At 41.3% G+C, this 21,979-nt stretch overlaps 1 protein-coding gene across 1 annotated transcript; it reads right to left on the bottom strand.

The window, feature by feature from the left end:
* Window positions 1–3,756: 3,756 nt before the first annotated feature.
* On the bottom strand, window positions 3,757–18,184 carry LOC146552824 (uncharacterized). The gene is made up of 4 exons (XM_085254218.1): window positions 17,692–18,184; window positions 14,789–15,157; window positions 8,229–8,636; window positions 3,757–5,555 (listed from the first exon to the last, which is right to left on the bottom strand). Exons 1-4 carry the CDS (start codon window positions 17,861–17,863, stop codon window positions 4,672–4,674), a joined length of 1,833 nt encoding a protein of 610 aa, XP_085110344.1. The 5' UTR covers window positions 17,864–18,184; the 3' UTR covers window positions 3,757–4,671.
* Between the last annotated feature and the right edge of the window lie 3,795 nt (window positions 18,185–21,979).

The following is a 21,979-nucleotide window of genomic DNA, read 5'->3' as shown; positions in this document are numbered from 1 at the left end:
CTGTGGAAGCACAGAACTGTTTGATTGGCTCAGCTATTACACTGGCCCCGCCCACTGAAGTTGAGCTCATCCAATGACATTATTTGTTGGTCATTGTGCTGCAGTGGAAGAACATTGTTCATGTGCTGTCTGTCTGGCTTTAATAACTCCAAAGACATGTTGCTGCACCTCTTTTTGCTTCTATCTCACATTATAGGTGAGTTTAAGAACAGGGATTAAAGTTTAGTTGAAGCTGCTGCATTAAGCAGATATACAGACTGCATTTCACTACTTTTCTTCTTTCTTTTTCCAGGACTAACAGCTGGAGACTCAATCACTCCTCAACAACCTGAAGTCACTGAAACAGAAGGAGAATCTGTTACACTCACATGTAGCTATGAGACGAGTGAAAGCAGTCTTCTACTTCACTGGTACAGACATGATTCTGACCTTCAGGCTCCTCAGTTTATACTCTGGAAAGGAGCAAGATCACAGAGTGGCAATGAATATATTCCCAATAATCGATATGAATCAGAAACATCACGTACAACAACTGATCTGACCATACCAGCCCTAACCCTGGCAGACACAGCTCTCTACTACTGTGCTCTAGAAACACAGTGATACAAAGTGTAGAAGAGGCTGTACAAAAACCTGAACACAGATATCTGACTACTCTTCAAAGAGGAGGGAAGTGGTATTCAAAGCACAGCTTCATATCAGATGGATTCTGCTAATTCCTGTTTTATCAGAGTCACTGTGGTTACAGCTGCTAATGAAACACTGTGGGAGGATTCACACGAGCAGCAAATCCACATCAACCACAAACCAACTGCAGGAACGTTCAAGCACAAAGAAATAAAAAAGCAAATTCACACAGCTGAAATTCAAAACCCACTGACTTTAAATACATATTTATGCATTTAATACTAAAATGTGAATTTATGTTCTTAGTACTAAGTTATGTGCAATTTAGATGGAACTGTTTAGAAACTTCAACTAAGGATCTGACTTAGCCACAAAATCTGTATTTCTACATGACTTAGGAGAGACTACTGACATTTTAAAGAAACCACTGATACAATAAGCAGGGGAGATTTATTTTAACCAGTGGTTTTCTGTTTTATTGCAGCAGTTATAAATGCATTCAGAAAAAAAAAAGTCAACTATTCTAATCTGTCCTTGGTTCTCTTTCCCTGTACTTGTAACCACCTTGGATCTTGAAACATGGCTGGATAATAGATGAGCTTAAAACAGTTATTCTCAAAGTATGTGGCGTGCGCCACTGGTGGGGTTCTGACAGGTGGGGCACCAGTTACCTGGCAGAAAAACAAATAAATAACTAACGTTCAACATTAGTTGCGCATAGGGATGGGTATTGATACGATTTTAACGATTCTGATTCCATTTTCGATTCTGTTTAACGATTCGATTCCATTTTCGATTCCTTATCGATTCTCTTATCGATTCTTTTTTTTTAAAAAGGAGAACACTAAAGTTGATTAGCTTAGAACTGTGTTTTATATCTTCTCTTTGAACAAGATAGAAATTTAGGAGTAACATGGCCTTACAAACCCAACAGTGAGATCTTAAGAGATCCAGCCTACGGCTCTTCAATGGGGTGTCACAGGGTCCCCAGGAAAAAAAATGTATATGTAAAATAATAAAATAAATATTCTCCTGTAGCAATAACAAAGTTTAACATAAATTATTCTGTAGCAATTACACAAGAATATCCAGTAATGTCCCTGCCTACAATTAAACACATTCACTTACACAGGCCCGATGGCGCCAGTGTCCGGCAGCCTCGCCTCTGTCAGTGTGCCCCAGGGCAGCTGTGGCTACAATGTAGCTTGCTATCGCCAGTGTGTGAATGTGTGTGTGAATGGGTGGATGACTGAATGTAGTGTAAAGCGCTTTGGGGTCCTATGGACTAGAAAAGCGCTATACAAATGCAGGCCATTTACCATTACCAAAGTGAAATCGGGGGCATCTGCTGTGGCAAATGGGTGCAAGCCTTTGACCACAAACTTAGACACTGCTGGGTGACATTCGTCTATCCTGGCCTGAAAGGAGACGCTACCGGTAGACTGCAGCGAGAACTGCCAGCATCTGAGCCAGCCAGACTCTGTCTCTCTCATCATGGTTAACTAAATGCAACGCACAGTAATAGCAGGTTTTGTAATAAGGTAAATCGTGCTAACATAATATGCAATGCTAATTGATTAGTTACCTTCAGTATTAACGGGAGAGGACGTGGAAACGCTACCGCTGCTGCTGGGTTGAGCTTCGCTAGTCCGGAGCAGATCAAAAACACGACATTCGTTGAAAGCAATCGCGTGTTTTTTGAGCAAATGCTTTTGCATATTCGTAGTGTTTCCTCCCTTTGATGAAATCTCTACTTTGCAAGTATTGCACGTTGCCCTGTTGTCATCCTTTCTCATAAAGTGTAACCAAACTTTTGAGCGTTTGTGCCGCTCAGGCGCCGTGTTTCCTACTGGGTAAAAGACGCTACTCAACGTGATGACGTCATTCGGGGCGACTGGAATCGATAAGGGAATCGTTTTTAAAAGTGGCAAACGATTCCAAGGAATTGAAACAGTGGGAACCGGTTCTCAACAAGAACCGGTTTTCGATACCCATCCCTAGTTGCGCATGTTAAGCATCTGCTGAAAAGCTGCGGCCACGTGTGTAAGTTGACAGTTTCAATAAAGGAGTGTACTAAAAAGTGCGATCATGTGGTCAGGTCTGTTGTGCATCTTTTACAGTGGTGCCGAAACCCAGGACTGGGGCACGAGACCCAACCACATTTTATTTTATAAGACTGAACTTTCTTTCCCATGTCTGGCCACGTTCACGTTCTGTTTAACTTGTTGCTTTTTTGAAGAAGTGTAGCAAACTAATGAAGCAGTCCAGTGACAAAAGTTACAAATAGTTTGAAGTGAAAGTTGTTTGTTTGAAACAAAAATTGTTGAAGGATTTATTGGGAATGAGTTGAATGAGGCAGCTGTTGTCAGCTGTGATTGGTCCCCATGAAGGAGAAAAAGCATCTTTACTTCAGGCTGTGGCCTTATTTGTGCTTCTTGGCTAAGTGACCAGAGGCCTCCAAACATCTAGGTGGGTCCAGGAACAGGCTGAGGGAGTACGAACGACCAAAAACAGCCCGTGAGGATTTTTAATCAGCATCTGCTTTTTGAAAATCTTTGACACAGACAAGCGAAGAAACTGCACTCCTGTGCCGCTGTGTAAAAAAAGCAACCCAAAATCTCCCGAGTGCATGGTGGCCCTTTACCCATCTTTGGATTCTAAAGTCATGTCTAGATTTTAACAAAACCCCAATGCACAGCATCAGTATTAAAATGATGCAAAAAAAATATCAAAATAAAGAAAATTAAAGAAACTATAAACAAACAGTTGCCTCTGCAGGTATGGGTGCAAGTCTTTACTGCAAAGGGGATTCTGACCATCTGTAGCACAAAAAAGATAAAACAAAAAAATAAATAAATGTTTTTCATGCCTTTCTTCATCAGTATTGTTTTCTTCAGAAACCTCTCCAGAGTAGAGGAACATTTGAATTGGATGCAATGATCAGCTTCTCACAGTGAGCGAGCTTCACCACAGTAAACCACGAGGGCACCAGGTTGTAACAATAGGCATGTAACAAAATGACGGAGGTAAAGGGGAAAACTGTTTCTCTAACACAATCTGGATTTTACATCACTCAGGAAAGACTACTGAAAGAAACTACTGAATGAAATAAAGTAAGGACAGATGGGCTTTAATATAATCATAGATTGAATTTATTTAATGCAGGCAGAAGGCTAACAGCAATAATATATAAAAATCTATTCAACAGTTATAAAGGATACAATTTAAGTAAACTGTTATCTTCACTTATCCCTGTTCCAGCTTATTCTACTCTGCTTAAAACCCTCTTTGACCTTTTAAAGCGATGCTGAATGAAAGTTGAGCTCAAACCAGCCTTCCTCAGCTCTGGCAGGTCCCCATGACGCAGGAAAAACATCTTTGCCTCACACTGTGCTCTCAAGCAGAGAAACATATGTGCAGCTATAGGAACGAGGTCTTTGCTGCAGGCTGGAGGAGTCCAAGGGAAACAAATGTTCTACTTTATCACTGTCAAAATATTCTTTCATTAGTTACTGCTATGCAGATAAAACACAACAAAACAAAGACCCTCCCCAATGCTGGTACAGTTATAACCTGATGATAACAACGCATAACAACGTCTACATTCTTACAAAACTGAAAAGTAAAAAACAAACAAAAACAAAACAAAGTCAATGAACTAAATAACCAAAAATGATATGAACCAAATAAACTGAATAGCTACAAAATGTAAAAAACAAAATTAAAAAAAACCTTCAACATTTTCTATTTATTAAAAAACAAATAGCTCAAATGCACTTTTACATCACAAGACACCAACTCCAAATCAGCAAAAGCTATCAGCTATCAACGAATAGACAGCAAATATAAAACTTGATATTCAAATTGAGTTTCAACCACCCGGTAGATAAATATTCTCTTAACAGCTCTCCTGTGAACCTGTATAAATCCTTAGATCTTCTGTTACGCTAGGTCTCTCAGATGTCAGTCTCTCTAAATTCTTCAAGACTACGACTTCTTCTGTATGGGAACATTTTCCCACATGTTTTGCAATGATACGGTTTCTCACTTGTGTGCTTTTTTCATGTGTACCGATAAACAACTACTACTTATAAATTTTTTCCTGCATCGTTTACAACGATACGGTCTCTCACCTGTGTGCAGTCTCATGTGTATGGTCAAACTAGCCCTCTGTGTTAAACTTTTCCCACAGGTTTTACAAGAATACAGCTTCTCACCTGTATGGGCAGTCATATGTCTTTTAAGTGAATATGAAAAATAAAAACTTTTTCCACAAGTTTCACAAGAATACGGCTTCTCACCTGTGTGCATTCTTATGTGTTCAGATAAACTTCTTCTACGAATGAACATCTTCCTGCATATTTTACAATGATACGGCTTCTCACCTGTGTGTGCTTTCTTGTGCCTATTTAAATTACCCCCGTTTCTGAAACTTTTCCCACATGTTTTACAAGAATATGGTTTCTCACCTGTGTGGACATTCTTATGGTCTTTAAGTGATGATGACAAATGAAAACTTTTCCCACACGTTTCACAAGAATACGGCTTCTCACCTGTGTGCGTTCTCATGTGTACAGTCAGATTACCCTTCACTGTGAAACTTTTCTCACATGTTTCACAAGAATACGGCTTATTACCTGTGTGGATTGTCAGATGTCGATTCATTTTGTACATTTCATTAAAGGATTTTCCACAAAAATCACACGTTAAATACTTTTTACCTGTGTCAGAGTTACACCGACTCTCTGAGTTACTATTTGTCCCTGAATCTAAATTCCAGCTTCCTTCATGATTTTGGCTCTCATTCATAGGACAGCTGTGATAAAGAAGCTGGTCAGTGTTTGCTTCTGGGTCATTGTGGTCTCCTTCCTCAGCAGCAGTCACCATAAAGGTATCAGTCTCCTCCTTCAGTCCAAGCTGCTCTCCCTCTGTGATGTGATAATAGAAAAACATGCCTGAGAAAATACATTGTCAAAATAACACTTTTACAGAGACTATAAGTGTCATCCACAAAGGCTGCTACTCCAGATATAAGCTCATCAACAGAGGAACATCAGCAGACGTGCAGCAGTAAAGGAAGAGAGAGGTTAAACGGCAAGGTAGAAAAGCTGCAGGCAGTGAACATATACTGAATGAATAAATGATCAGTATGACCTGGATCACCTGCTGAGAAAGAAAAAAGAAAGCAAGCAGAAGAGAACAAGAGTAATAGAATAAACAACATCACAATGATATATGGGAATATGACAGTAAATACTAAATATTACACATTATTGTGCAGCACATAAGATCAACAGAACACAGTGTGCTTTGAGGTAGGAGCCAAAAAGGGTGTAGTTTGTGGGTGTGATCACCCGTGTGTACACCTGTGAGCATGGACGCGCTTGTATTTAAAAGGTTCCTTCATGTAATGATCTGCTAGAGGGTGTGGGGGGGCCACAGCCCCATCCTCCAGGGCATGAAGCAGGTATGGAGGAGATCAAAACTGTTTTTTTCTTTCACAGCAGGTGATCCAGGTGATTGATATATGCATTTTTTTTTCTCTGCCCGTTCTGTTGGTTTTTGTCTTTTGCCCTTCTCCCCCGTCCCTCTTCTCAGCTGTTTCTCTTTCCCTCTTTCTTTCTCCCCTTCTTTCCTCCAGTCAAGTCTGTCCCGTATTCAGTAAGTGAAAATAAAATAAACAATAAAAGGTGAATCAAATGGACCATTACGGCAAGGCTGGGATGGTCAATTTGGTAAAGTAAATCCGTTGGGCATCTTTCTTTGCCTTTAGACAACAATTCTGATGCAAAAGAGCCAAACGGGACAGGCAAAAAAAAAAAAAAAAAGATCAGTATGACACGACAAACCAACTTTCTAACAGTAACAACAACATTAACAAAGATTACCTTCTGATGCATCATCTGACTGTTTGTGATCATACTCAGACTGAAAATGAAGCCATTTCCAGTCTCAAGGTGATATTGTACGGTGGATTAAATCTGCATGTACTTTTCCGCATTTATAATTCCTTCAGTTTTAACCCTTGTATGGTGTTCGGGTCTGTGAGACCCGTGTTCAGTTTTTTTCAAAAGAAAAATTAAACAATTAATTATTTTTTCACGTGTAAATGTGTTGTGTCTTTCCACTCACTCCACTTGATTATAACTGATTTATTTATAACATTTTATATAAAAGAAAAACGAGAAGCACATTAATTCATAAATGTGATCTAACAAAGGTAAAGGGAAAAAATTAACCATGTTTGCTGTTCATATGTCTTGTAATTGGGATGAAGTAAACATCTGTTGAGTAATTTAACATAAAATTGTTTGATAGTGTTAACCCTTTACAGCCGATCGGAGCGGGCACGCTCTGTTTTGCGTAACTATTTTTAAATCCCGGTAGCTCTGCAACCACGTAAGCTAGCGCAATAATTTTTTTTGCATATGAAACTGGAGGAGTTGTACTTACATCTTATGCCATCAGTTTGTCCTCGGTCACAGTTTCCTTCCACATATAGCTTTGCAAAAACTGCATAAAAATCACTTGCAGCAACAAAAACATGATATTCCAGAAACACGCTTCGCCGATCTGATCAGCTGTTTGTAACACTTCCTACGTCCATCAGCGCGAACTATCACATGACCGCATGACCTGCCCGAAACCGGAAGTGACGTCATTTTGCGGAAATGTAGTTTTTTTACGATCGGGGCCTTATGAGCCTATACTGGTGTTTTAAAAAGTTATGTTTGAGTTTATGACTTTCTGTGTCGTTTCTGGGATGCTGAGGACTCATATTGCACTGCTGGAAATATTTTATTTTGATGCATATGCTGTTATTTTGCAAATTTGCACTATAATATTTATTTTCGTTTTTCCTGCAGTGTATAAAAATTGGTGTATTTCAAAAATAAAACTATGAAGACACTCAAAATAAATTTCCTGTGGTGGGAAACTAGTTTGTGCAACTTTTTTGTATTTACAGTTTTGAGGGATGAGCCTCTTAAATTTCTCTAACTAGAAATATATGTTAAAAAAACAAAAACGATTTTCAATTTTTTTGTAGTTTATTGCACTTTTTTGCAATTTATGTAATTACTATGCACCTAATGCAGACATATTATTAAAGTTTGGGCTATAATGGTTGTATTGATGTATAGCAACTTGAAATGCTCCCAAAAATGGCTACACAGCATGTAAAAATATAATATAAGCTCTGGCGGACTTGGTTCTATGGTAGGTCTTAAAGGGTTAATTTGGAAAGCCAAAACTCTAGCGGGTCCACCAGACCCATGAACACTGGCTGAGTAACAAAAATACGAACACCACACAAGGGTTAATATGAGCTCCAACACTGGCTGAAATGCAGCGCAAACCATGACAGCGCCTCCACCGTGTTCAACAGAAGGCTGCAGACGCCGACTGTTAGACCTCTCTCCTGACCTCCTTCAAACATGTTGATCATGATTCAGATTCATAACTTACACAGTGCAGTCTGTTTGTTCTTTGTTAGCTCACATCTCCAAAAAGCCCTCACAATCAGAAACGTCCCGCAGAGCTGTGATCAGGATGCTTCATGAGTCCCATTCATGTGTGACTTCATTCAGACTTTTACATACCTGTAATGTGAAGCTGTATTTCGGGTTTCCAGCTGATATCCATGAGTCTGTGCTGATGGTCGTTCTCTTCCTCGTACTGGATAGAATTATTAATAACTTCAAATATTTCTTTAGATTTGGACTGAAGAAACGCAAAAATATCAGAGCTGTGAGAGGGGAGCTGGTCAGTGTTTGCTTCTGGTTCACTGTGCTCTCCTTCCTCAGCAACAGTCACCATGAAGGTATCCGTCTCCTCCTTCAGTCCCAGCTGCTCTCCCTCCTGACTGCTGCACAGTTCCTCCTGTTCCTCTTTAATCTGTGGAGCTTCTGGTTCCTCCTGGTCCACACTGGAGCTCCTCTCCTGGTTCCAGAGCTGCTGCTCAGGGAGAACCTCCTCCTCCTCCTTACAGACGTGCTGCTGTGGGTCGTCTGGAGGGGAAAAAAGGACACAAGAAGAAGAAAAGTGATGATGTTAGACGTTGGACTCATTTTTTAAAATCAGCTTCGCTCCTCAGAATCTCAAGAGGTTGTGAGCAGAGCCGATTATACCCAGAGTTACATAAAAGTAATGGCTGACTTTTGTATTTGTGCATTCGCGACTGCTGAATTATTGCAGATGAGGCGGGTCCATAGTGGAAGTTAATGTCAGCTGCTCTGGAACATGAAAGCTCGTCCCCTGAGCAGTAAAAGCAGCTTAAAAACTATCAGCAGCTCCATTCAGAAGAGCTGCTGTTAACCAAAGTGCTTCTGCAGGTTTTCATGTGATCAGCGAGCTGATAGGGCTTTGGGAAGAAGTCAATTTTATTAAATTTTATTTATATAGCGCCAAATCACAACAAAAGTCGCCTCAAGGCGCTTCATAGATACAGAGAAAAACCCAACAATCATATGACCCCCTATGAGCAAGCACTTTGGCGACAGTGGGAAGGAAAAACTCCCTTTTAACAGGAAGAAACCTCCGGCAGAACCAGGCTCAGGGAGGGGCGGGGCCATCTGCTGTGATTGGTTGGGGTGAGAGAAGGAAGACGGGATAAAGACATGCTGTGGAAGAGAGACAGAGGTTAATAACAAGTATGATTCAATGCAGAGAGGTCTGTTAACACATAGTGAGTGAGAAAGGTGACTGGAAAGGAAAAACTCAATGCATCATGGGAATCCCCGGCAGTCTACGTCTATTGCAGCATAACTAAGGGAGGATTCAGGGTCACCTGGTCCAGCCCTAACTATATGCTTTAGCAAAAAGGAAAGTTTGAAGCCTAATCTTGAAAGTAGAGATAGTGTCTGTCTCCCGAATCCAAACTGGAAGCTGGTTCCACAGAAGAGGGGAAGAAGTCAGTTGGCAGACATTTTTAACCAAATCATCATTTCCTGTAGATACACTGACGCCGACGATTCAATTCAATTTATGTAGCGCCAAATCACAACAAAAGTTGCCTCAAGGCGCTTTATATTGTACAGTACATCCTATAATAACAGATACAGAGAAAATCCCAACAATCATATGACCCCCTATGAGCAGCACTTTGGCGACAGTGATCTGGCAGAAACTGTTGATCGTTTCGTTTTCATTTGCTGAATTTTTTAACGCCTTAGAAGGACCCCCGGCTATTATGACAAGTTACTCTAAATATGTTACAAATTATCTTCACTACATAAAAACATAGATGAGAATAACTACAATTTTTGTTTTTCCATTAAATCTTTGTTGTTTAAAACTATTTTTGGAGCCGTGGGAGCGGCCATGTTTTTTCGTACACAATGCATTCTGGGACGATGACACGTATTGGTTGTCGGCGAGGGTGTTAATTAACTTGCCTACTAGTGACCTGGTTACGACTTGGTAAACCAGTACTATGCCGGTCATGGAGGCTAACGAGGGCTGCCTAAAGAACATCTGTATTAAGACATACGGCTTCAAAGTTTTGGTGCACTGTGTTGCATGGAGAATCTGTAAGAACAACAATATCGTAATTTCACTATATAATAAAAATTAAAATGTGTTAATGGTTTGATCATGCAGTTATGCGATACCATGGATAGCTGCTGCCATAAAATTGAGCTCTTTATGCTCTCAGTCACCGTTGCCATTGGCAAGCAGCAGCCGCATAGACTATGGTTGACTATTTTCATCCTCTCTCGGTTTGCACTGGTTCATACTGGAAAGGTTGAACAGAACCCATTTTCAGTGCGCTGCTAACTGTGAACTCAATGCTGTGCAACCGTATGACATCATTACCCAGAGTGCATTGAGAAGTTAATAACAATGGTAGCCTACTGGTAAAATCGGATTTATATAAAATGTGCTTAAAAGGAAAACATTTGGTGTATTTTAATACTAGGGCTGCCACGATTAGTCATTTAGTTATGATTACGTCGACTATCAAAATTGTAGACGACTGATTTAATAGTCGACGCGTCGTTTGAAGCTTTGCAAGATCCCAAAAGACGCAGGAATAAGTAGCAGGATTTAAGAGTGTAATATCGGACTGAAACAGAAGATGGCAGCACTGCATGTACAAGGATGCCAGCTGCTGTTAATCCACGAAGAAGAAGAAGAAGAAGCAGTGTCCGGTATCGTAGCTGTGTCCAAATTGAGGAACCGCATCCTCCTGTGCCCGCATTTGTAGGCCAATTACGTTACAGCTACACAACGAAGACTGTCCAAATTTAAAGACTCCGACAAACGCGGCCGACAAATGCGTCCTTCATTTCCCCAGATTTGAAGGATGGGTTGGGTGTATCCCTCGTGGCCCAACCTGCCCCAGAATTCATAGCGCGGCCCAGCTCAGTTTCCAACAATGGCGGCAGCTAGTTTGTTTTAATATTACTCTTATTATTCTTTCTGGGTCACAAAATAAACGTTTAACATATTTTCAGGCGAGAATGTAGCTGTGTAAACCTCAAATATCTGCTCAGTTTATCAAGACACCACATATTTTCAAAAGCGCTCCGACGTTTTCAGAGACGTCTGTTACCCACTAGCTCGATAGCGAGCCGGGGGCTAGGTCACTAGAGCCGTGAGAACACCGGACTCCCGGCAAATCGTTTTAAACCCCTCAAGATTTTTTGCCACTCTGGTTCAACAGGATATATGAGTCACTTAGATAACTTAAAAATGTTATTGTTTGGCTTTTTTCAGTATTTTATTTGTTCCTGAGTAAATCGGTTTGGCTGAGATTAAAGTTTTTACACAGCTGAATAAACGTCAAGCAGACAGCTGATTATCAGAAGTGTGAGATGCTCGAGAATTTACTCCGGTGTCCTGTTATATTTTAGATAGCAAGGATCAGACGGGTGAGTTTATTAAACTCCACCGAAACAATCTGCAAATATCATCAAAACTTAATAAACTATCATCTTGTCTTTGTTTTTAGTTAGTACATACCTAAACACTAGGGGTGCAACGATACTCGTATCGACATTGAACCGTTCGATACACTGCTTTCGGTTCGGTACGCATATGTATCGAACAATACAAAATTTTTCATTTATTTTATCAACTTTTCTCCTGACGATGCTGTCTGTGTTGAGAGCTCAGTGGATCTGCGTTCGACTACTCTGCCTAGGCTGCACTGTCGAGCGCAGATCCACTGAGCACAGCACAAGCTAGCAAGACAGAAACTAAGCTCGTTGCAACATGGCAACTGCCTCAACGCTACCCGAAATTGAACCTCCCCCACCCTCATTCAGATCTGGCGTTTGGAACTAATTTGGTTTTCATGTGACGTATGACCCTGAAGGTAAGCGCGTCATGGACTAAAGTAAAACAGTATGTTGGATGTGCCACGCAATGCTCAATTACATGGGTGGGAACTAGTGTGTTAGCGCAGTTAGCTTGTTAACGTGTTGGCCGTCCAGCCCCACGCACGGGGCGATCCACGGTAGCTCGTTAACGGAGATTTGCCGTGTTGTGACGTTAACGTCATTTTAACGAGATTAACGCTGACAGCACTAGTGGGAACACAACGAATATGACTGCACATTTACTCCGACATCATCCTAGTGCAAAGACAAGTGGAAGCAGACAAAAACAACAAGCAGCATGCTACAAACTTTACCCGAGTCATTTAGACAGCCGTTAGCACAGGATTCTCCTTATGGGGACCTGATATGTTTAATATGCTGCTGAGAATATAGCCCAGAAGAAGCGGATAGTGTAGCTTTTATTTTGGAAAGAGACATTTCTCTGTAATAAACTCTCTTTTCCAAAGATGAGTGATTCCTCAATCAGATAGATTTTTTAAATTACTTTGTAGTTTCAGCAACATTAAATTAAAAACTGTACTTTTCAGTTAAAATATATATTTATAATTTTAATAAATGTTAATTAAAAAGGCATGAACATTTTTTTGTATTGAAAAAAATATCGAACCGTGACACCAAAGTATCGAACCGAACCGTGAATTTTGTGTATCGTTGCACCCCTACTAAACACTTAAAGCTGTAAGCTAATCACATATAAGAGCAGATTCATGTTGGTGCAATAAGCTGTACGTTTTACGTCCAATGGATGATAATCTGATTAGTCGACTAATCGCAAAAATAATCTGTGACTAGTCGACTATGAAAATAATCATTTGTGGCAGCCCTAAAGGGCACTCAAATGATTGAAGCTGGAAGCCAACGAGTCTCTGGCTGAATATCTGGAACAAGCAGCCAAACTCTGAAAACATCACACAGGTGTGCGGCCTGATACGAGTGAGGCAACCTTACTCTTGTGGAGAAATCAGTGCCAAGATCTGTACAAGACTCGCTGGATGGGGTGGTCGACTTGAGTGCTATGACAGACTCGTTATGGAGAGAGTACTTGCAACATCATGTCAGGAGACATGGAGAGAAACCAGAGCAAAAGATTAAACAATTAACCAAAAGGTTGCTTAAACATTAGATGGAAGAAAGGGACTCAGAGTTTAACATGAACAAAACAAAAGCTAAACAAATGGTGGCTGTATCAGCTGACTTAAAAACAGAGATACAACAATCTGTGGCTGCTGCATTGGCTACACGAGCACAGCCTGAGCGTGAACCAAAGCTACAGCAACAGCAGCCAGGACCACGATTTGTCCCAATATGGAATGCTGGCAGAGGTGTCGGTTGGTGGCTTTTGGCATGAGAGATTTCAACACAAACCATGGAGTAGTGGCATTTTTGAGCTCAAGTGCATTCATTTAGACACCAGCCAGGAAGACAAAGATCTCCAGCACGCTTACACAGCTGCATATCACCTATGGCACACATTCAACATGGCTGAAGGAATGGCAATAATCGACAATCAACCACATGACTGTGCAAAGACAGCAGTTAAGGATATCAGATCTGCCTTTGCCTGGAATTGGGCACGCCACCCTTTTTCAGCTGAGAGTCATGGCTCTGGACTTTGAGATGCTAAATTCTCATTTCCGCTGTTTCACACTCTGCACCAGGTGACTTACAGCTGCAAAGTGCATCAAGTCACCACCAAAAGAAACAAGTCGTCTGTTGAACACAGTTAAGATTCTGGGACCACCAAACCTGAGACTCTCTGCCACTTTGCTGTACCAAGAAGTCCTGATGATATAAAAGTAGAACTGGTGATGAAGGGCAGCACTGCTGGAACCCATCCTCCACCAGGAATGAGTCCAACTTATTGTTGCCAACATGGACCAAGTTCAGGGCAGCTGTACAGGGACTAACTGCCCTTTGACAACGGCAAAATAGCCAATAGTTCCAAAGCACCGTTCACAGGACACCCCAAGGACTGCAGTCGAATACCTTCTCCAAGTCCACAAAGCACTGTAGACTGTTGGGCAAACTCCCACACACTCTCGAACAGCCTCAAGAGGATAAAGAGCCAGCGTTCGATGACCAGGATGAAAACTGCACTGTACATCCTCCATCTGATGTTTGACTAATGGATGAATTCTCCTCTCCAGTACTCCAGCGTACACCTTCCCAGGTAGGCTTAGCAGTGTGATCCCCCACACAGCTGGAGCACACCCTCCCTTCTTAAAAGACAGTACCACCAGTCCAGTCTGATAATCCAGTGGTCACACCCTGAGTTCTTTTCTGGATAGAAAATAGTAAAAATAAGCCCAAGATTCTCATTTTAATCAGCAAAGGAGCTGGTCAGATGAAATGAAACATTTTATTCCAATTATAATTGGATGAAGGGTTTAAGAGTTTCAGCTCCTTAACATGTGCCACCCTCTTTTTAAAGGGACCAAAAGTAATTGGACAATTGACTCAAATACCATTTCATGGGCAATACTTTTGTTATGTCATTATCAATTAAGCAGATAAAAGGCCTGCAGTTGATCTGAGTTGTGGTGCTTGCATTTGGAAGATTTTGCTGTGAACATACAACATGCGGTCAAAGGAGCTCTCCATGCAGGTGAAACACGCCTGCAAGCTGCAAAACAGCAAAAACCCACCTGAGTGGCAGAAATGGGGATCAAACCAACCTTCTAGTTGGTAGGTGAGCTGCTCTACAAACTGAGCTACAGACATTTGACTATAGTTTCAGTCATGTGGTCAGTTTCTTTATGGATCAATGACCTGCTCCTCTGATCCTCCTGATAGGATCCTCCCTGAGACTGACTCACCTATTCTGTAGAGCTTTATTTCTGGTTTCCAGGTGACAGCCAACTGCCTTTGTTGATGGTTGATGTCTTCTTTGTACTGGAAAAAAATTCTAATGTCTTCCGTGTCTGTTGGTTTGGTACAAAAAAAGTTATCAGAGCTGAGAGATGGAAGCTGTTCACGGTCTGCTTCTGGTTCACTGTGCTCTCCTTCCTCAGCAACAGTCACCATGAAGGTATCCGTCTCCTCTTTCAGTCCCAGCTGCTCTCCCTCCTGACTGCTGCACAGTTCCTCCTGTTCCTCTTTAATCTGTGGAGGTTCTGGTTCCTCCTGGTCACAGAGCTGCAGCTCAGGGAGAACCTCCTCCTCACAGACAGGCTGCAGTGGGACGTCTGGAGGGATGAAAATAATAAAACAGATGCGATGATTAAAAAAAATGTACAAATCAGTAAATATCCTCTGCAACCATAAGCTTGTACGAGTAAAAAAAATTGAAAAGGGGAATAAAGTCAACTACATGAAGATACTGTCACCTCTACAGGGAGTGCAGAATTATTAGGCAAATGAGTATTTTGTCCACATCATCCTCTTCATGCATGTTGTCTTACTCCAAGCTGTATAGGCTCGAAAGCCTACTACCAGTTAAGCATATTAGGTGATGTGCATCTCTGTAATGAGAAGGGGTGTGGTCTAATGACATCAACACCCTATATCTGGTGTGCATAATTATTAGGCAGCGTCCTTTCCTTTGGCAAAATGGGTCAAAAGAAGGACTTGACAGGCTCAGAAAAGTCAAAAATAGTGAGATATCTTGCAGAGGGATGCAGCAGTCTCAAAATTGCAAAGCTTCTGAAGCGTGATCATCGAACAATCAAGCGTTTCATTCAAAATAGTCAACAGGGTCGCAAGAAGCGTGTGGAAAAACCAAGGCGCAAAATAACTGCCCATGAACTGAGAAAAGTCAAGCGTGCAGCTGCCAAGATGCCACTTGCCACCAGTTTGGCCATATTTCAGAGCTGCAACATCACTGGAGTGCCCAAAAGCACAAGGTGTGCAATACTCAGAGACATGGCCAAGGTAAGAAAGGCTGAAAGACGACCACCACTGAACAAGACACACAAGCTGAAACGTCAAGACTGGGCCAAGAAATATCTCAAGACTGGTTTTTCTAAGGTTTTATGGACTGATGAAATGAGAGTGAGTCTTGATGGGCCAGATGGATGGGCCCGTGGCTGGATTGGTAAAGGGCAGAGAGCTCCAGTCCCACTCAGACGCCAGCAAGGTGGAGGTGGAGTACTGGTTTGGGCTGGTATCATCAAAGATGAGCTTGTGGGGCCTTTTCGGGTTGAGGATGGAGTCAAGCTCAACTCCCAGTCCTACTGCCAGTTTCTGGAAGACACCTTCTTCAAGCAGTGGTACAGGAAGAAGTCTGCATCCTTCAAGAAAAACATGATTTTCATGCAGGACAATGCTCCATCACACGCGTCCAAGTACTCCACAGCGTGGCTGGCAAGAAAGGGTATAAAAGAAGAAAAACTAATGACATGGCCTCCTTGTTCACCTGATCTGAACCCCATTGAGAACCTGTGGTCCATCATCAAATGTGAGATTTACAAGGAGGGAAAACAGTACACCTCTCTGAACAGTGTCTGGGAGGCTGTGGTTGCTGCTGCACGCAATGTTGATGGTGAACAGATCAAAACACTGACAGAATCCATGGATGGCAGGCTTTTGAGTGTCCTTGCAAAGAAAGGTGGCTATATTGGTCGCTGATTTGTTTTTGTTTTGTTTTTGAATGTCAGAAATGTATATTTGTGAATGTGGAGATGTTATATTGGTTTCACTGGTAAAAATAAATCATTGAAATGGGTATATATTTGTTTTTTGTTAAGTTGCCTAATAATTATGCACAGTAATAGTCACCTGCACACACAGATATCCCCCTAAAATAGCTCAAACTAAAAACAAACTAAGAACTACTTCCAAAAACATTCAGCTTTGATACACTCAACAAAAATATAAACGCAACACCTTTGTTACTGCTCCCATTCCCCATGGGATGGACGTAGAGACCTAAAATTCATTCCAGATACACAATATAACCATCCCTCCCAAACAGTGGTCACAAATCAGTCCAAATGTGTGGTAGTGGGCACATCTGCCATATTGAGATGGACTCCATGCGACGATGTGTTGCACTGCATGAGGCAAATGGTGGTCACACCAGATACTGACCGGTTCTGGGTCCCCAGACCCCCAATAGTGCAAAAAACTGCACATTCCAGGGTGGCCTTTTGTTGTGGGCAGTCTGAGGTACACCTGTGCACTACTCATGATGTCAGATCAGCATCCTGATGTGGCACACCTGTGAGGTGGGATGGATTATCTCAATATGGCAGATGTGCCCACTACCACACATTTGGACTGATTTGTGACCACTGTTTGGGAGGGATGGTTATATTGTGTATCTGGAATGAATTTTAGGTCTCTACGTCCATCCCATGGGGAATGAGAGCAGTAACAAAGGTGTTGCGTTTATATTTTTGTTCAGTGTATTAATGAGTTTTTTGGGTTCATTGAGAACATGGTTGTTGTTCAATAATAAAATTATTCCTCAAAAATACAACTTGCCTAATAATTCTGCACTCCCTGTACATGTAACACATGTGCAGCCTCACACACGATCCATGCTCAGATTTCTCTTAGCTTGGTCTTATATATAAATCTGATTCCTTAGCTAAAAAACCATCAAGAGGAAAAAGTTCAGACTTCAAAGCTTTAAATGGTTTCAGCGCCTGCTGTTTGAATGGAGCGCAGCGCAGTCCTGTCCTCTGTTTGCTCTTTGTTAGCTCACATCAAAAAGTCCTCACAATCAGAAACGTCCCGCAGAGCTGTGATCAGGATCCTCCCTCAGAGGGACACTCACCTGTCCTGTGCAGCTTGATTTGGGGTTTCCAGGTGATATCCAGCAGTCTGCGCTGACGGTCGATCTCTTCCTCGTACTGGACGATCGTTTTTTCAAACTCCAAGAATATTTGTTCAGCAGCAGCAGTTAGTCGCTCGTTGATGAACTCTCTCAGATACTGAACTGAAGGCATCGTTGCTGCCGCAGCTCACACACTCAGCTCACACACTCAGCTCACACACTCAGCTCACACAACAACAACAGTCTCTGGAAAGCTAACGCAATTTGCGCCTTTCCTTTGTTTACTTCCGCCTGGTGTCACGTGATAAAGCTCCGACAGAGCGGGACTGTTAAGGCACCTCCCCCTCTCTCTCTCTTATTAATGAATGTAAAGTATTACAGAGAGCTCGGTGAGTCAGTGCAAAGCCGCTAACACCACAGTGATGTGCTGACTCTTTCGGTCCCACACTCCCGGCTCTGTTCACACACGCGCCTTTCCTTTCTTTATTTCCGCCTGGTGTCACACGGTTGTTGCTCCGGCAGAGAGCATTTACCTTTAACTGTTCCGCTGTCGAAGATTTCTCTGTTTCAAATCAGTTTCCAGCTGAAAACAATGTTTTTCTACATCCATGAAAAACAAGAAAATCACAAATATTATAAATTTAATTTGAAGTTTTCTGTTTTGAAATTATCTGAATGATTTTCTTAGGTTGAACTTTAACATGATTCCTATCTTGAATCCACTGCCTCCTTAAACTGACACCGCAGAATAATATGACATTTTTAAATCTTATTTTTAAAAAAGGAGTTACTGTTTGGATTTGGTGAGTTCAGAACAAACAAACTGCTCCTCGGGTGTTGTCCCCGGCAGGTGCAGTTTCTGACCTCTCTGGAAGCTCAGGTGAGCCCGTCCAGCTGTTCTCCTCGTGTTCTGGAGGCTCAGGAGAGCTAGCTCAGCTACCTGCTAATCCACCACTACAACAAACACAGTTTGATTACATAGGAACTCACAAAGCATTTCCAGAATAAATTATGTGTTAATTATTATTACGATTTGGCCATGAATTATTTTTTATTATATTCAGATCTTAAATATTTGGCCTTTTGTCTAATAAATCAGAAGTTCTGGTGCTCATACTTTCATATAGATGAGATGATGTGTTCTTTTCAATTTTAGTTTTGCTTTTAATTCCCTGTTCGACTTATGCCATGTGTATTTTTCTCTAATCATAACCATAAGAGGTTCAAGGTTTAAGGTTCTTTATTTGTCACATGCATAGTTATACAAGTATAACACACAGTGAAATGTAACCTGACACGCTCCTCGACATGTGCAAAAATAGTGGTGGTGGTGGTGGGGGGGGGGGGGGGGGGGGGTAGAGGAAGAACATTATATATATAGTATATACGTTAGGTGAATGTGCAGTAGTAGCAGCAAGCAGGTGAATTCTGTAAGAGATTCTGTTTTGGTGAAATTCTGTTCATGTCAAACTTAAGCCTCATATAATTCTTAAATTTTAAGTATTAATCAGCTGAGTGATGGAGAACATTTGGCTCGTTGTCCTTGCACACAGTGCAAAGTGCTCCATCCTCCCTCCTCACAGTGATTCAACTGCTGCTAACAGTCTGTGAACCAGGAGGAAGAGGAAGTGAGAGAAGTGAGACTCAAAGAGGAGACAGAGGGCGACATCATCCAGTAGGCGGGGCTCTCCTTCTGCACTGTGTTCAACCATTGTGTCAATAATAAGTGCTGCTGTGAAGAGAACAATTCTCAGACTGAATGTTGAACATCAGCAAGTTTTATTGCAGATGGTAAACTATTCAAAATATGAGGACATTTGAAAGAAAACGAGGACTCACCAAGTAATGTTTTGGATTTTGGTAGTTTGCAGGCTCCCTGAGCTGACTTTTAGAATCATATTGGTCACTAACTCTGGGACAAGGCCAGTGATGCATTTGAAAGCCAGTTTTAAAAAAGAGAGAAATCTGTCTTGGCATCTAAAAAAACCATCTTTAGAACAACACAGAGCAAATAAACTCATTTCCATTGTTAATTCAGTAACTTGGCAAAAAACAAAGGGAATATTCAGTTCAGGGACTTTAAATATCACGAATGTTTTTAACTAACTTCCTTTTTTCTTTTATTTGTTTTTTTTTAGGTTTTCTGTACATATAAAGTATCTGTCTATATATCATCATTTAGTGAAAATAGATAATTTAAGATTCATCACATAAGTCATCATTTCACTGTAAACTTTGGAAGCCTTGACATGACTGGAAAGACTGAAGCAGTTCACATACGATTTTGTCATTGGACTGATGACAAAGACAACATGAAGCAGTAAAGATCAGAGACAGAGACAGAGCTGCTGTGGAAGCACAAAACTATTTGATTGGCTGAGCTATTACACTGGCCCCGCCCACTGAAGTTGAGCTCATCCAATGACATTATTTGTTGGTCATTGTGCTGCAGTGGAAGAACATTGTTCATGTGCTGTCTGTCTGGCTTTAATAACTCCAAAGACATGTTGCTGCACCTCTTTTTGCTTCTATCTCACATTATAGGTGAGTTTAAGAACAGGGATTAAAGTTTAGTTGAAGCTGCTGCATTAAGCAGATATACAGACTGCATTTCACTACTTTTCTTCTTTCTTTTTCCAGGACTAACAGCTGGAGACTCAATCACTCCTCAACAACCTGAAGTCACTGAAACAGAAGGAGAATCTGTCAAACTCACATGTAGCTATGAGACAGATGCAGATGGTGTTGAGCTTCACTGGTACAGACATGATTCTGACCTTCAGGCTCCTCAGTTTATACTCTGGAAACAAGGAAAAGGATGGACAGGTGAATATATTCCTGATAAACGTTATGACTCAGAAACCTCACCTACAACAACTAATCTGACCATAGCAGCCCTAACCCTGGCAGACACAGCTCTCTACTACTGTGCTCTACAAACACAGTGATACAAAGTGTAGAAGAGGCTGTACAAAAACCTGAACACAGATATCTGACTACTCTTCAAAGAGGAGGGAAGTGGTATTCAAAGCGCAGCTTCATATCAGATGGATTCTGCTAATTCCTGTTTTATCAGAGTCACTGTGGTTACAGCTGCTAATGAAACACTGTGGGAGGATTCACATGAGCAGCAAATCCACATCAACCACAAACCAACTGCAGGAACGTTCAGACACAATAAAAACTGTCAAACATCAAAAGCTGCTCATTTACACTATTTTATATTTAGTGGATGAGGACATGCAGAAATGCAGCAGAAGCAAAATAAACAGAGTAACAGAGGTTTATCTCTTTAAGGTAAAATCTCTCACATGAAGCTAAAAGTCTTTAGGTCATTTTTTTTTTCATATTTTTGATTCCTTTGCGTAATTTCTCTTTTATAAAATAAAAGACTAAGAACTCTTTCTTCTCATATTTAAATAAAATTCCCATTTTCAAGCTAGTAGCTGAGAATCACCTCATTCATTTCATTATGTCAAATCTTTTGCATTTTCATAGATTCAACCAACCAATGTGAATATTTGTCTGTTTTTTGACAGAATCGAGTAAATAATAGTCTAAATATAAAACTGTTAGGGTCCTTGGGTTTCTGACTCTTTGTTTTGTCTTTATGCTTTTTTGAGTCTTGTTCATTCATTATTGTTTTCTCTGTGTGACTTGTTCGTAGCTTAGTTATCGGTATTTCTAGTTTTGATTGTCTGGTGTTAGATTGTCCAGCCTGGAGCCTGGGGCTCACTTGGGCCACTTCGGGGGTGGGGTGCCCTCAGCCTCTCGGCCTGGGGCTCGGTCGCTCTGGCACAGCTGGCTGGGACTCTCCTCAGCTCTTTCTGGGACAGTGGCGCGGCTGCCCCTCTGTTGGTCTTCCTTGGTCTCTTGTGTTCTGGGGGCCTCTGGATGTCTGGAGTTTTGATCTCCTCCATACCTGCTTCATGCCCTGGAGGACGGGGCTGTGCCCCCCCCCCCCCCCCCCACACCCTCTAGCAGATCATTACATGAAGGAACTTTTTAAAAACAAGCGCACTCATACTACATAGTTGTATTTTAGATCACTGAGGAAAGGCTACTGGCATTTTAAAGAAACCGAAACAGTCAAATAAAATAAAGACAAGAGTTTTACTTTAACAACAAGTTAAATGCTTTATTTACAGCTTGCAGAAGCTAACAGCAATATTCTGTGAAATTATGTTCAAAATAATAAATGCATGAAGACAAAAATGAATCTTCCATTATTATCATCCAACTCTACTCCACCTTATCCTCCTCTACTCATGACTGCCTGGGATCATGT

This window comes from Mchenga conophoros, linkage group LG18, assembly GCF_057382185.1.
Source record: "Mchenga conophoros isolate Kocher_MC1m ecotype Shallow Benthic linkage group LG18, M_conophoros_male_GT1.1, whole genome shotgun sequence".
In the NCBI taxonomy this organism is placed as follows: domain Eukaryota; kingdom Metazoa; phylum Chordata; class Actinopteri; order Cichliformes; family Cichlidae; genus Mchenga; species Mchenga conophoros.
The sequence above is the reverse complement of the archived record's forward strand: the minus strand, read 5'-3'. Positions and strand labels throughout refer to the sequence as shown.